The sequence below is a fragment of the Oncorhynchus clarkii genome, chromosome 20 (assembly GCF_045791955.1).
Source record: "Oncorhynchus clarkii lewisi isolate Uvic-CL-2024 chromosome 20, UVic_Ocla_1.0, whole genome shotgun sequence".
Taxonomy (NCBI): Eukaryota; Metazoa; Chordata; class Actinopteri; order Salmoniformes; family Salmonidae; genus Oncorhynchus; species Oncorhynchus clarkii.
The window spans coordinates 20,480,416-20,494,072 of NC_092166.1; the positions used below are offsets into that span (position 1 = coordinate 20,480,416).

The window sequence follows — 13,657 nt, forward strand, 5'->3', positions numbered from 1 at the left end:
TCCCTCTTTTTCTGGGCTGACCTTTATTTCCTAAAGAGTTTTTGGCAGGGATAAATAAACCACCATGAACTTTATTCAATTTAATTATTACTCTTCTCATTCAGACCAGACATTTGTCAGGTACTAATATGTATTGATTTGCGGTTGTATCCACAACGACAGTCCAAAGTAAAGTTTGCACCTCACTGCAGAGTAACATTGCAATAACAACACATATATCAGTGAAGGCTGCTGGGAGGAGCTGTGGGAGGACTGCCTGATTGTAATGGCTGGAATGGAATCAATGGAACAGTATCAAAAACAAACATATGGAAACCACGTTTGACTCCGTTTCTTTTACTCCGTTCCAGCCATTACAATGAGCCCGTCCTCCTATACCTTCTCCCAACCACCTCCACTGACATCGAAAGTAGTCCGAATTAAATATCATTATCAGAATACATACGCAACTGAAAAAGGTAACATACTCCAATGTCTTACCGAATGCATATCTGAAATACCTTGCATCCAATTAATTGTTTTTATATGGATAGAATACAAAGAAATGCAAACGTAGTTGTTCTTATTTATTATTTAATATAAGAACATTTACATCCTGTTAAAACATTGAGAGAAACAAATATTTTTGATCAAACAATAATAAAAAGTTAAACGGTTCTTTACAGAGCCAACCAGTAAGCATATCAGTATGTTTGTGTATGTAGCGCCTCATTCAGTATGTACAGATACAAATACATAAAACATGATCATATAATCAAATATAACTCTTTCAGCTGGATACTGAGCTGATATTTCATATTCTTGATTGAGCTGTGTGAAGTAGTCTGATCAAAATGGATGGAGTCAACCTAAGAATATTTACATTCAGCACTTTGGTTGTGGACATTTGTAGCTTTCAGGGGCAAAACAACATCTTATTCTATAACCATACAGAAGTTGAAGGCGTTTAGGAAATATCTGTACATTTTTCGAACGACAATTACCTTTCATACTGTACGGAAAAACTGCTCGGGTTAATTATGTCAGGAATAGTACAAGCTAGACATACAGAGAGTTTGTTGCTTATTTCTTGAATGGCTCGCATAAGTAGTGTACTTTACAGCATAGGTACTTACATGGTAGAAATATAGGAACAAGTTATAACTGTAATTATATCAGAGATAAATGTATATAATTGATCATTGTAAGTGTTCACAACTTGTTCAAATCTTTTAACCATGTTACTACCACCTTTATATATAGTTTGATTCTGATGGTAGCAATACTGATGACATAGAAAATGTAATTAAATAAAGGCAGCTAAAGATGACATTCAAATCAAACTGTAATGATAACCTCTTATAGTGGTGCCATTCTTTCATATCATTACCCATTGAAAAGCTAAGGTCGGGCTCCCTGTGGAAAGAAAGCTGTCCCCCACATATCAAATAAGTTATAACCATAATTGTGAGGTCATGCCTGTCTGAGGCCTAAGGACGTTGGCACCAGTCCCAAGACTTGCACACCAGACAAACAGGCCACTGCTAAGTGACAGTGTTGGCATTGTAGAAGACCTTTTACTTCCACAGGGATATTTACATGTCAGGCGTCCTCTCACCAATGGAAAATGGATAGAGCACACATGAAAAGAGCTGTCCAGCCTTGAACATGGTGGCCATAAAAAGCTCAAGGACGGCCGCCGTTAACAATGAAGTGCCTCAAATGTTAAAAGAAGTCCAATGTGGCAGAATTGGAAGAAATTACACCACTGATTGACATAAAAGAATACTGAGTTTGAAAGAAGAACATCTGGGTGGTATGATAAGTGCTGTGTCCTGACAGCCATGCTAACCGTCAGTTACTGTCCTATGGACTGAGGCAGTCAGAGGCAGTCAAAGGCAACAAACAAACAGAAAGGAATACATGGCAAATAAATGCACTATGAAATCATCTGCTGTACTCAGTGTACTGTCTATCATGTAACGAGAGGCTAGCCAATCAAGTCAAGGAGAGTTAATGCATTCATTTGCATGCTTAGATTTTAGACTGATATGCAAGTGGATGTGGATTTGGAGTGGAATGTTTGAATGCTTCTATTATATGATAATGTCCATAGTAATGAAATTGTAATAGTACCTTGTATTTGTTGTTGATAATGTTTATAGTTTCTCTCTCTCTCCCCCTCTCTCTTTCTCTGTGTGCTAATAATAATATGTTCTCCAGACACTTTGTTTTTCTAACATTTCCCTGAACCTATAATCAAAATTGTAATTGATGACTGTACTACATGACCTACACAGGTACAGGCAAAAAATAAGTACAAGGACCACAGTTTATTTGACCAATACCACAACATCAATTAAATTATTGGACTCTCAAAACATAATAAATCATTGGAGAAAAATTGCCAACCCCATTTCCCTCATTTTCTTGTGGGAATGTTTGAAACGTTTACGCAGCATAATAGACCCTCCTTGATTGATTGGGTGTCCTTCACTGTCCTGACGATTAGCTGAAGGGCAAGTGATGATTTCTAGATGACACCAAGATAAATAACTTTTATTTACAAACTCTGTGTTTGTGACTCCCATCTTATTAAAATAGTTTGATGTTTTTCCCAGGTTGTTCAGAAGCACAGTGAGTTTGATGCAATGTGACAATGTGTGTTTGGTTCCCGTGCACTGTGACAACCTTGGAAATGAGTTTTAACTTGCAAATGCTGCACTTCATATATTAGAGAACATTCATCTTATCAGGAAGCACCCAGGGTAATTCCATTTCATGGTAACAAAGAGGATTCGTACAGCGAAGAGGGACATTTAAATATGTGTTCTTTGTCGAGACCAAATGTTCCTATTGTCCAATGGTACAATTGATAAATCCTAGAAACACAGCTATTCCAGCAGTAGATTTATGACAGCAATTTTTCACTCAAGATGTAGGTTTTGTAAATAATGAAAGGTCAAATAGTACTTTAACATATGACATAGATATATCAGTATGGTAAATTGTTGAACCATCACAATCCGTGTAAAAGATTTGAAACATATCCAGTTGGAATATACTATACTAAGAGAAATGCATGGTCTCCAGTTTATCAGCTCATGTTAATTTGAGTTCCAATCTAGGCCTACCGTGAATACCATTAATAAACTTTGAGTTAAAGAACTGGTTTAAAAAATAATAAAATTCCGCAATATGTTTAACTGGAATTGTGACTTGCATTTACAGGTAAGATCCACAATACAGTGTACTCATTAGAATGCAAATACAGTTAGCCTATTCCAAAAAAGGTGTTATGTCTGCAAAATATATTCAAAACATCTAGCTTGGAAATTAAACTGAACTAAATGTGCTTTTTTATCTGAACATTGACTCTCCATTATAAAGGCATGATTTTTTTTTTGTTACAAATATTTTTGGGGTGTTTGCACTTGGTTATCAAATAAAAGGTATGTGCACTTTCCACATAGATGGAGCAATATTTACAGAGCTGTATCCACAGACCTTTTGTAACCTTGTCAGAAGAATTCATTTTGAAGTCAGCTGAAAAACTCAACATTTAAGACATTTATGCCACTCGGTTTGCCACAATGTTGCTGAATAGAGCAATTCAGTCATGGGCTTCTCAACCAAATGTTAAGCACAAATACATATCTTGTATGGTTTTGAACGAAAGATAAAATGGAAAGGCAAGGATAAACAAATGTGAAGGATTATCAAAATAAACCGTTAAGCATAATCAACAACTCATTCAGCACATCATATTTTCCCTTTTAAATGAAATTGTTCTGTAACCAAATAAAAAAAGTTAGAAAGGGAAATCCTGTTCCGTTTCCTCAACTTCATGCCAAAAGATGAACAGCCATAGTGATCCTTTTGAAAACTCATCTGAGCTCCTTGCTTTCTATATTAAAAACTCTGTTGTCATGACATCACTCCACATTCAACAGATTCAACACACGCCACAGTCTTTCAGCAAGTGTATAGGGATGTTCTAGACATCTCAGAAATATATGTACATGTTTTCCAAACCAGATGGATAAATTGGCGGATGACTGAAGAGTAACCAGCAGCACAGCACTCTCTGGACCCTAATTTAGACTGAGCTAGCTGCATAACTGGCCCAGTTCTGCCTCAGAGGAATTGGGCAGCTTGGAGTTGAAAATCTGGAGGGAGTCTCGGATGCGCACCACCTCGCTGGTGGAGAGCTTGAGCCTGTGTCGGAGCAGACATGAAAAGATGTCCAATGGCTGCACTCCGGGCGGGGAGAGCCGGTTGATGCGGTCTCTCATCTCCAGCAGCATATGAAAGGCTGCGTCCTGGGTTCCTTGCGTGTACGGGTAGTCCAGCTGCATAATCAGGTCTTTGATGCCCTCTGGGTCAAAGTGCATGCTGTAGCCGAACACCTTGAGACTGTTGATCTTCATGTAGCCCAGGTTGGACGTGTGGTCGTCCAGGTCCAGGGGCTCGTAGAAAAGGGTCTCGTTGACAGTGGGGTCGTCGGTCAGGATGCGGCTGCGCAGGTAAATGTGCACCGTCTCGAAGAAGGACTTCCACTTGTTGCCCAGCATCAGCGTCCAGTTGTAGCACTGCAGAGAGGCATCCAATTTAGTTCTCTCCCAGTCTGGGAAGTCCTGCTGGTTGACAGGCATGAACCAACTCTCCGAATGGCTGCCCCCAAATGGGTTGACATAGATAGCAGGCACAGGCTCCAGGGTACTGTTTTTAGTGGAGCAGATCTGGAATGAGATTCCCATTAGCATATGAATGAGGTTGGATTTGTTTTTGTTGCTCTTTAGAGTGAGGAGCATGCGTTTCCTCCAGGCCGGGTTGAACCAGCTGCCCAGACGCACATCATTGCTGATGTAGATGGCATGGACCTCCATGCGACTGTCCAGCTGCTGGAGCAGATACTTGACCTCTGTGTCCGGCATGTCAAAGTCAATGTTCAGGTAGTGGTCCAGAGAGTTTGCTATGTTGGGCCGACACGAGCCCAGGTGCAGGATGTTGCCAGGGTGGCACGAGCCACAGCGGGTGATGTTGTCCGGGGCACATGAGAGGCAGGTTGACCCCTCTCCGACCTCACAGGGCACTGTCCCCTGGCAGGCGCTACTGTGCTCTGCAGTGCAGGTGCAGCTCTGCATCTCCTCTGAAAACGTGCCCAGGATTCCATGCTCGTTGCAGTACAGGAGTGACTGGGCCTTGCTCAGCCAAAATCCTGGTGTCCTAAAGAGGAAAGAGCATTATTTTCAAAAACATAATTTCACTTTGAGATCATCTTTACTTAAAATGTTTTACCTTTGACTAACACTATTGTACCCTACAAAAAGGATAGAGTAGTGCATACAGGACACAAGTGATGACAATGTCTTAGGGCTCTATTCAATGCGCATCGCAGAAATTCAGCTTTACAGCGAAAGCTGAAATTTAAAGGCAATATTCCCTCTTTAGCAAAGACTGCATTCAGGGTAAACGCTGCATATGTCGGTTCAATCGGAAATAACCTTTACATTTCAATCGTGGAATATAGCCCTTAACGTTCACTTAACGTCATCCCATTTAGTAAGTGTCAAATAATGATTGATGTGGCCTTTAAAAGGCTTATCGCCCGTCTTTGGGATTCAGAAGAATAGCAAGGGCCCTACACACAAGATCCTTCTCTCAACTCTTCAGTTTACTCTGGAGTATAATGTCTTCCAGAGTCCATTTCACACTATTTCTCAGCCCTATTGAATTATGCAGAACATGTATTCCAGAACCTGCAGAACATACTTGTTCTTTTAAATACCAATATGTTATTGCTAAATCATTCTTAGATTGTATCTATTTGTCGATTTATTATACATAATTTGCTATTAAATCTGTGTTCATTATTTATGTACAAGCTTTGGTAGGATTTTTGGTGCAACCTCATTTAGAGGGAAAATAACACAAATATTGTACATAAATTAAAAATGTTGTATTTTGCTGTAACTTTTCTACTAAGCACTATTGAGTAGTTGGTTCTGCAAATAGTAGTTTTACTCAACAGGTTTTGTATTGGGACTTGCGCAACATAAATCTCAAAAATGAAACTTTTCCTTTCCGCAGGCATGCATATCAAAATGAGGGATTATATAGCACATGATAATGTAGAATACATCTTCTGGCTCAGCTGAGCTGAATAGATTGTTTTTATTTGTTTGAACAGTTAAGGAAGTGAATGACAGCCAGAGGTAGTGCCTGTCAAAGAAATTGAAGTGTTCAGTGGGCAATACGTTAATAACACCAACCTGTTGTCTCTAAGAGCACTTGATTACAGACATGCCACCGTAGACCTCACATCATACAGACCACTTCAATCGGGGCAGAGATACTAAACAGCTCTCTCTCGCCCTCTCTTTCATTTCAGACTCTTGCCCTGGTTTTCTCACAGCATCAGATAACAAATTGCATCTTAATGACAGACAACTCAGCCAAGTCAGTGCCTTCATAAAGTATTCACACCTTTCTACTTTTTCCACATTTTTCTTTGTTACAAAGTGGGATTAAAATGGATTTAATAGAATTTAATATATCTATAATATATAAAATACTCTATAATGTCAAAGTGGAAGAACATTTCTAACATCTGTAAAACATTTATGAAAAATAAAACACTAAAATATCTTGATAAGTATTCAATCCCCTGAATCAATTCATTTTAGAATCCCCTTTGACAGCAATTACAGCGGAGTCTTTCTGGGTAAGTCTCTAAGAGCTTTCCACACTTGGATTGTGCAACATTTGCCCATTATTATTTTCAAAATTCTTCAAGCTCTGTCAAATTGGTTGTTGATCATTGCTAGACAACCATTTTCAGGTCTTGCCATACATTTTCAAGCATATTTAAGTAAAAACTGTAACTTGGCCACTCAGGAACATTCACTGTCTTTTTGGTAAGCAACTCCAATGTAGATTTGGCCTTGTGTTTTAGGTTATTGTTTTGCTGAAAGGTGAATTCATCTCCCAGTGTCTGGTGGAAAACACACTGAACAAGTTTTTCCACTAGGATTTTGCCTGTGCTAAGCTCCATTCTGTATATTTTTTTTATCCTTAAAAATATGGAGAGAAGGTACTAGGGCTGTGACAGTCACAAGATTTCGTCAGCCGGTGATTGTCAAGCAAATAACTGTCGGTCTCATGGTAATTGACCGCTAATAAACATAAACACATTTAGCATCTCCTGGCTTCCACACAACCCATTGATGCAGACCTTTGGAACATCTACATTTTAGTCTAATAAATCCATGTAATATAGCCTACATCTTCACAACAAATCCATTATTTATTTTAGACAGTTCTAAAGAAGCATGATATGAAGAAAATGTAGTCTATTTCAGAAGAACAGAATAGCATACTCTGAGTTGTCCTTAGGTTAGGTCCTGATCTGGCTATGCCAAATGGCTGTGGGCTATACTAGTTAATTTAGCAGACAAGATTTGCTTAGAATTCCGTGGCATTATTTTATAGTTTGATGAATGCAAATGAACAAAGCTGAATAAAAAATAAAGGGTATTTTCTCCAAACGATTTGAGAGAGAGAGCGCACATGCAGCTATTCTGTGTTGAGCGGTTAACAAAGTGATGCCGTAATGCACCCTAAAAAAATCCATGCCTTTTACGGCCAGCGGCCGTTGTGCCCTTCTCCCCGAGTGCTGCGTTGTGCCTTTCTCCCTGAGTGCTGTGTTGTACCTTTTTCCCTGAGTGCTGTGTTGTACATTTTTCCCTGAGTGCTTGCGTTGTGCCCTTCTCCCCTTGTGCTGCGCGCTCTGAATTACCTCTCACTTACATGGCTCTCCATCACATGATTGGATCTTTCTCACAGGCTACAAGTGAAGACCGACACATCGGGGACGCAACTGCGCGCATCCTTATCCAATTCCGAGGTGCATATTGAAGATATTGGAAGAACTGTCCACATTTACTTTTCGTCAGCCAACACCAAGAGTAGGCCTAACGAACAGCAAAAGCACTAGCCTATGTCAATCTACTATCCTCCCAAGTGAAAAGGTCGACCTACAGTATTCTGTGCGAGAAATAAATATTCCAAACATAGTCTGGGACAGTTGTGGGATGCGATAGATCCCAAATTCATACAACCACTACCTTCAAAAAAACATTTTGATGCAATGTGGCTGACGCAACAGATCAGAACGTTTTCAGCTTAAAATGTTGATAAACTAGTAGGCTATTTCACATTATATTATACATTATATATATATATTATATTATATATTTTATTATAAAGGTGCATTTTAATGGTGAAAATGAGCTTCCACAAACTTTAAACTCACTCGCTGCTTATGTATGACAGTTAGGCTCTACACCCCTTCTTAATTTTAAGAAGTTATTTGGCCACTTTAGTTGTTAAACAAACTATGCCTATGAGCTAGGCTACATGATGTGTGCGACTATGTTCAGAAAATGTTGCAAAAAAATATACATTGTTTATTATGCTGGGCATCATTCACAAGTCATAGTATATAATTCACAAGTGATAGGCTAATATTGTCATCAGACTATTCTTGATTTAATCTTGTCTTTAGATATACTAAATAATATTTGTGTGAAATTTGTTTTGATTTAGAATGGACCATTATCATGCACCTAAATCGATTTTTTTTTATTTATTACTTAAATAGCGATTGGAGGACGCTTTTCCCGTGGTTCATTTTCATACCAGCCAGGTAGGCAATACTCCTGTTGTAAATATAAGCAATGTGATTAATATTAGCAAAGTTGAGAAATAAATATAGTAGGCCTAGCCTATAGAAAGCAGATGGGATCCTCCTCTGTTTTCTTGCGCAATTACATGGCCTATAGAAATGTTGCGTGACATGAGCTCATGTTTGATTAGATTTTGATTACATTTGCATTGATGTCAGAGTGATTAGAGGGACAATAGAGTGCCGAGTATAAGGCAGTTAGCAAGTTTGGTAGGCTACTAATGACCATCAGTGGCATCAGAGCTGGGAGAAGCCTAATTAACATGACTAAACGGTCACATGGAATTTAACTGTCTTCATGACTCATCACCACCGCTTTGGCAGTAATACGGTCACCGCAACAGCCCTAAGTGGTACTCAGTTATGTGGTGTATTGGATTTGCCCCAAACATAAGACGTTGTATTCAGGACAAAAAGTGAATTGCTTTGCCACATTTTTTGCAGTATTACTTTAGTGCCTTGCTGCAAACAGGATGCATGTTTTGGAATATTTTTATTCTGTACCTGCATCCTTTTCACTATGTCAATTGGGTTAATATTGTGGAGTAACAACAATGTTGTTGAGCCATCCTCCTTTCACAGCTAAACTTTTTTGGGATAGGGGGCAACATTTTCACTTTTGGATGAATAGCGTGCCCAGAGTGAACTGCCTCCTACTCTGTCCCAGATGCTAATATATGCATATTATATTATTATATTATTATTATTAGATTTGAATAGAAAACACTCTGAAGTTTCTAAAACTGTTTGAATGATGTCTGTGAGTATAACAGAACTCATATGGCAGGTGAAAACCGGAGAAAAATCCAACCAGGAAGTGGGACATCTGAGGTCTGTAGTTTTTCTAAGCTTGGCCTACCGAATACACATTGAGATATGGATGAGGTTGCACTTCGTACTGCTTCCACTAGATGTCAACCGTCTTTAGAAACTTGAATGAGGATTCTACTATAAAGGAGTGGGTCATGAGACCTCTTTGAGTCAGTAGTCTGGCAGAGAGTCTTGGTCTCATGACAGAGTTACCACTCATTCCAGTGCTTTTTCTGAAGAGAAAGGAATTCTCCGGTTGGAACATTATTGATGTTTTATGTTAAAAACATCCTAAAGGTTGATTACATACATTTGACATGTTTCTAAAGGACTGTAACATAACTTTTCGAGTTTTTGTCTGGATGAAGTGCCTGCGCCTCATGAAGATGGATTACTGGGCTGAACACGCTAACAACAAGTGGCTATTTGGACATAAATGATGGAACTTTATGGAACAAATCAGTCATTTATTGTCGAACTGGGATTCCTGGGAGTGCCTTCTGATGAAGATTATCAAAGGTAAGTGAATATTTATGGTGTTGTTTCTAACTTTGTTGATTCCAAAATGGCGGATATTCCTCTGGCTGTTTTGGGTTCTGAGCGCCGTTCTCAGATTATGCTTTTTCCGTAAACATTTTTTTCAATCTGACACAGCGGATGCATTAAGGAGAAGTCTATCTTTAATTCCGTGAATAACACTAGTATCTTTTATCAATGTTTATTATGAGTATTTCTGCAAAATCACCGGATGTTTTGGAATCAAAACATTACTGCACGTAACGCGCCAATGTAAACTGAGATTTTTGGATATAAATATGTACATTATCGAACAAAACATACATGAATTGTGTAACATGATGTCCTAGGATTGTCATCTGATGAAGATCATCAAAGGTTAGTGATTAATTGTATCTATATTTCTGCTTTTTGTGATAATCATATGTTGTGCTTTAGCTGTAAAACAGTTTTTGAAATCGGACACGATGGGTAGATAAACATCTTGTTAATCTTTCATTTGCTGTATTGGACTTGTTAATGTGTGAAAGTTACATATTTCCCCCACCAAAAATTTGAATTTCGCGCGCTGCCTTTTCAGCGGAATGTTGTCGAAAGGTTAAACTCTTGTTTAAAAATCACCATTGGCCTCATGGTGAAATCCCTGTGCAGTTTCCTTCCATTCAGGCATCTGAGTTAGGAAGGACGCCTGTATCTTGCCTGTATCTTTGTAGTGACTGGGTGTATTAATACACCATCCAAAGTGTAATTAATAACTTCATCATGCTCAAAGGGATATACAATGTCTGCTTTTTTATTACCCATCTACCAATAGGTGCCCTTCTTTGCGAGGCATTGGAAAACCTCCCAGGTCTTTGTGGTCGAATCTGTGTTTGAAATTCACTGCTCGACTAAGGGACCTTACAGATGTGTGTGTGGGGTACAGAGTTGAGGTAGTCATTCAAAAATCATGTTAAACACTATTATTGAGTCTATGCAACTTATTATGTGACATGCTAAGCAAATTATTACTCCTGAACTTATTTAGTCTTGCCATAAAAAACACATTGAATACTTCTCAATTAAATCCATTTTAAATTCAGGCTGTAACACCACAAAATGGGGAAAAAGTCACGGGCGAAGACCTTGAAGACTTGACCCAAACAACATAAATGTATATAAAAGAGGAAACAATGATGATAGAATGCCATCAAGTGGTTTTACGTAGTAGTTCATTTATGTAATTTACCAATAAAGTAGGTGTAAGATGTTCAAAAGCCAAAATAAACACGTTTTCATCTGATATGGCAGATATTACAATATAATTCAGCAATCATTTAAGAGCATGTGATGTTCCCATTTTCGTACCTTTCTCTAGAGAGGCTGATCCTTGGCAGTTTGGGACAGCGCTTGCTCAGAGTGAAGAGTTTCCTCACAATCTTCTGGGCTTTCCCAAGAACCAAATTGGTGCTGATCTCCAATTGGCTGTAGCGCTTCTGGAGAGCTGCATCTGTTGCCCAAAACTTGAATACCATGGATGTGTTTAAAAAACGGTCCGTTGGTAGTTTTTTCATGAAGGCCTTGAATTCATCTAAGAAATTGAGAAACAATCACCATAAAAACATGATTAGTTTTATTCATCTTAAAAAAGTAAATAATTTCACAACCATCAATATATTTTTATTTTCTTCACTTTTCTTAATTTTAACCAGATATTTATATTATGGATTATACCTTTTAATGTGCAATTATGGTTCATATCCCTAATTTACCATGGACAGCTCTACATTATAATTATATTATTTCACTATTTCACTAATTTAAACCATCCAGAGACTTCCTACTTATGCCCTAGGCAGCTGCTATGAAGTATCTTATCAAATCACTGCAATGAAGACACACAGTACTTTTTTACAAAGCCCAACTGAGTGAGACCTGCAATTGTTATGGGGGGCTGGAGCTTTTATATTTCTGTATGCTACTCTTGGCAACACTGTAGTGAGTACATTTGTAGTTAAACTGACAGGCTCAGGTCTTTACAGTGCTCGATGATCCTGAGTGAGCTACCTCTGGCTCCCAGAGCCAACACCAAATGAGTTGAAAACATCAAGTTTTAGTTTATCACATTCAACGGCTCAATTGGGTTACACATCAGACTTGCGGTGTCACCTCTCTTCATACTATCAGTCTCAAATGCACGCGATGTCGCAATAGGTATTTGATGGATCCATTAGTTTGTTCAGTGTTAAAACATTTTGTTTAATGGGAAATGATTTGATTGCATTATATCTCGATAGACCTCCTGCCTGATTATTTGTTGACATGGGCATAATACCAGAGGAACTACTACTGAAAAAACCTTACTACATTTCTATGTTGTCGGCATGCATTAATTGAACACGCATTAATTGGAAACCCTTGAATGAGTAGGTGAGTCCAAACTTTTGACTGGTAATGTACGCTACTTCCCTTTTTCTTGGAAAACAGAACAAGCAGTGATAAGTAGCCTATTATGTACCTGCCTGTACTTACATAGATGTTATTCCCTTATGGTTACCTACTTCCGAAAATGTGGTCTCCTTTGACACGAGGAGGCAGAGTAACAGCGTACTTTCATATGTGGTTAGACACTACATTATGCCCTCATCAAATAACACATCTTCCTAGCATGTACTTACGGATTCTAACCACCCACCTGACAAGCCAAGGATATAGAGTGGTAATGTCATCTAATAAAAAACTAATCTTTCACCTTGCACCCTATAGCTGAAAATCAGGGCGCATCGACTTGCTGTTTGTCAGGCTCACCCACCATGTGAAACATATGGGATGTGTCCCAAATGGCACCCTATTCCCTTTTTAGTGTACTACTTTTGACTAGGGCCCATAGGAGCGGGGATATGGTGCCATTTGGGACGTAGGATATGGTGCCATTAACTGGAGTGATCAATGCCTCTGCTTCCCTCCACATGCACTGGAGAACCCAGGCCATTTGAATGATCATTGGGATACACAGAACACAAAAGTAATGTGTCTGTCTATTCCCCTTTTTCTGGCATTTGTGACTTTATGTTCACATTCATGGAAAATGTAGGCCTTTAAAAATGTGTCAGAAAAAGGGATGTGGTTATTTCCCATAATGGACACAGGCCACTTTCATTCTGATGGGCGTATTAGTGATTCATACAACCATGAACAGAACAGACAGCAAGCTGGGCTTGTTTATTTTTCTCAAAAACAAGGATTTTGAATCATGGTTTTGAATGGCAGCACTGCAAGTATTATTTGATATTAGACAGGGTGAAACCAATATTTTAAATGAGGACAATGCACTGCCATAAAGCTTGTATCTTTGAGTTGTATGTTACAGAGCAGATGCTTTTGCGATGTTGTTGCATGGAATACAGTGATATAATATCTTCCCATTTCTCAATGGATTACTAAAGAATGTTGTTATTACTGAATCCTGCACCTGAATTATTAAGGAACCCCCCTTGGAATCCCCATATCTCTTCCATTGCTTTGATTGAACAAGTTATTAACATACAGTACCTTCGGAAAGTATTCAGACATTTTTCCACATTTTGTTACGTTAGTCTTATTCTAACATTTATTACATATATT

General features: G+C 38.6%; 1 protein-coding gene across 1 annotated transcript in view; it reads right to left on the reverse strand.

Moving 5' to 3' along the window:
* Positions 1-603: 603 nt before the first annotated feature.
* The window catches only part of LOC139376071 (bone morphogenetic protein/retinoic acid inducible neural-specific 2), a 115,238-nt gene continuing 102,184 nt past the window's right edge, over positions 604-13,657 (reverse strand). Inside the window, exons 7-8 of the mRNA XM_071118226.1 lie at positions 11,402-11,624; positions 604-5,208 (exon numbers count right to left, since the gene is read on the reverse strand). Of these exons, the coding sequence (XP_070974327.1) occupies positions 4,089-5,208; positions 11,402-11,624 (1,343 nt within the window). The 3' untranslated portion in view covers positions 604-4,088. The remainder of the gene's footprint in view (positions 5,209-11,401; positions 11,625-13,657) is intronic.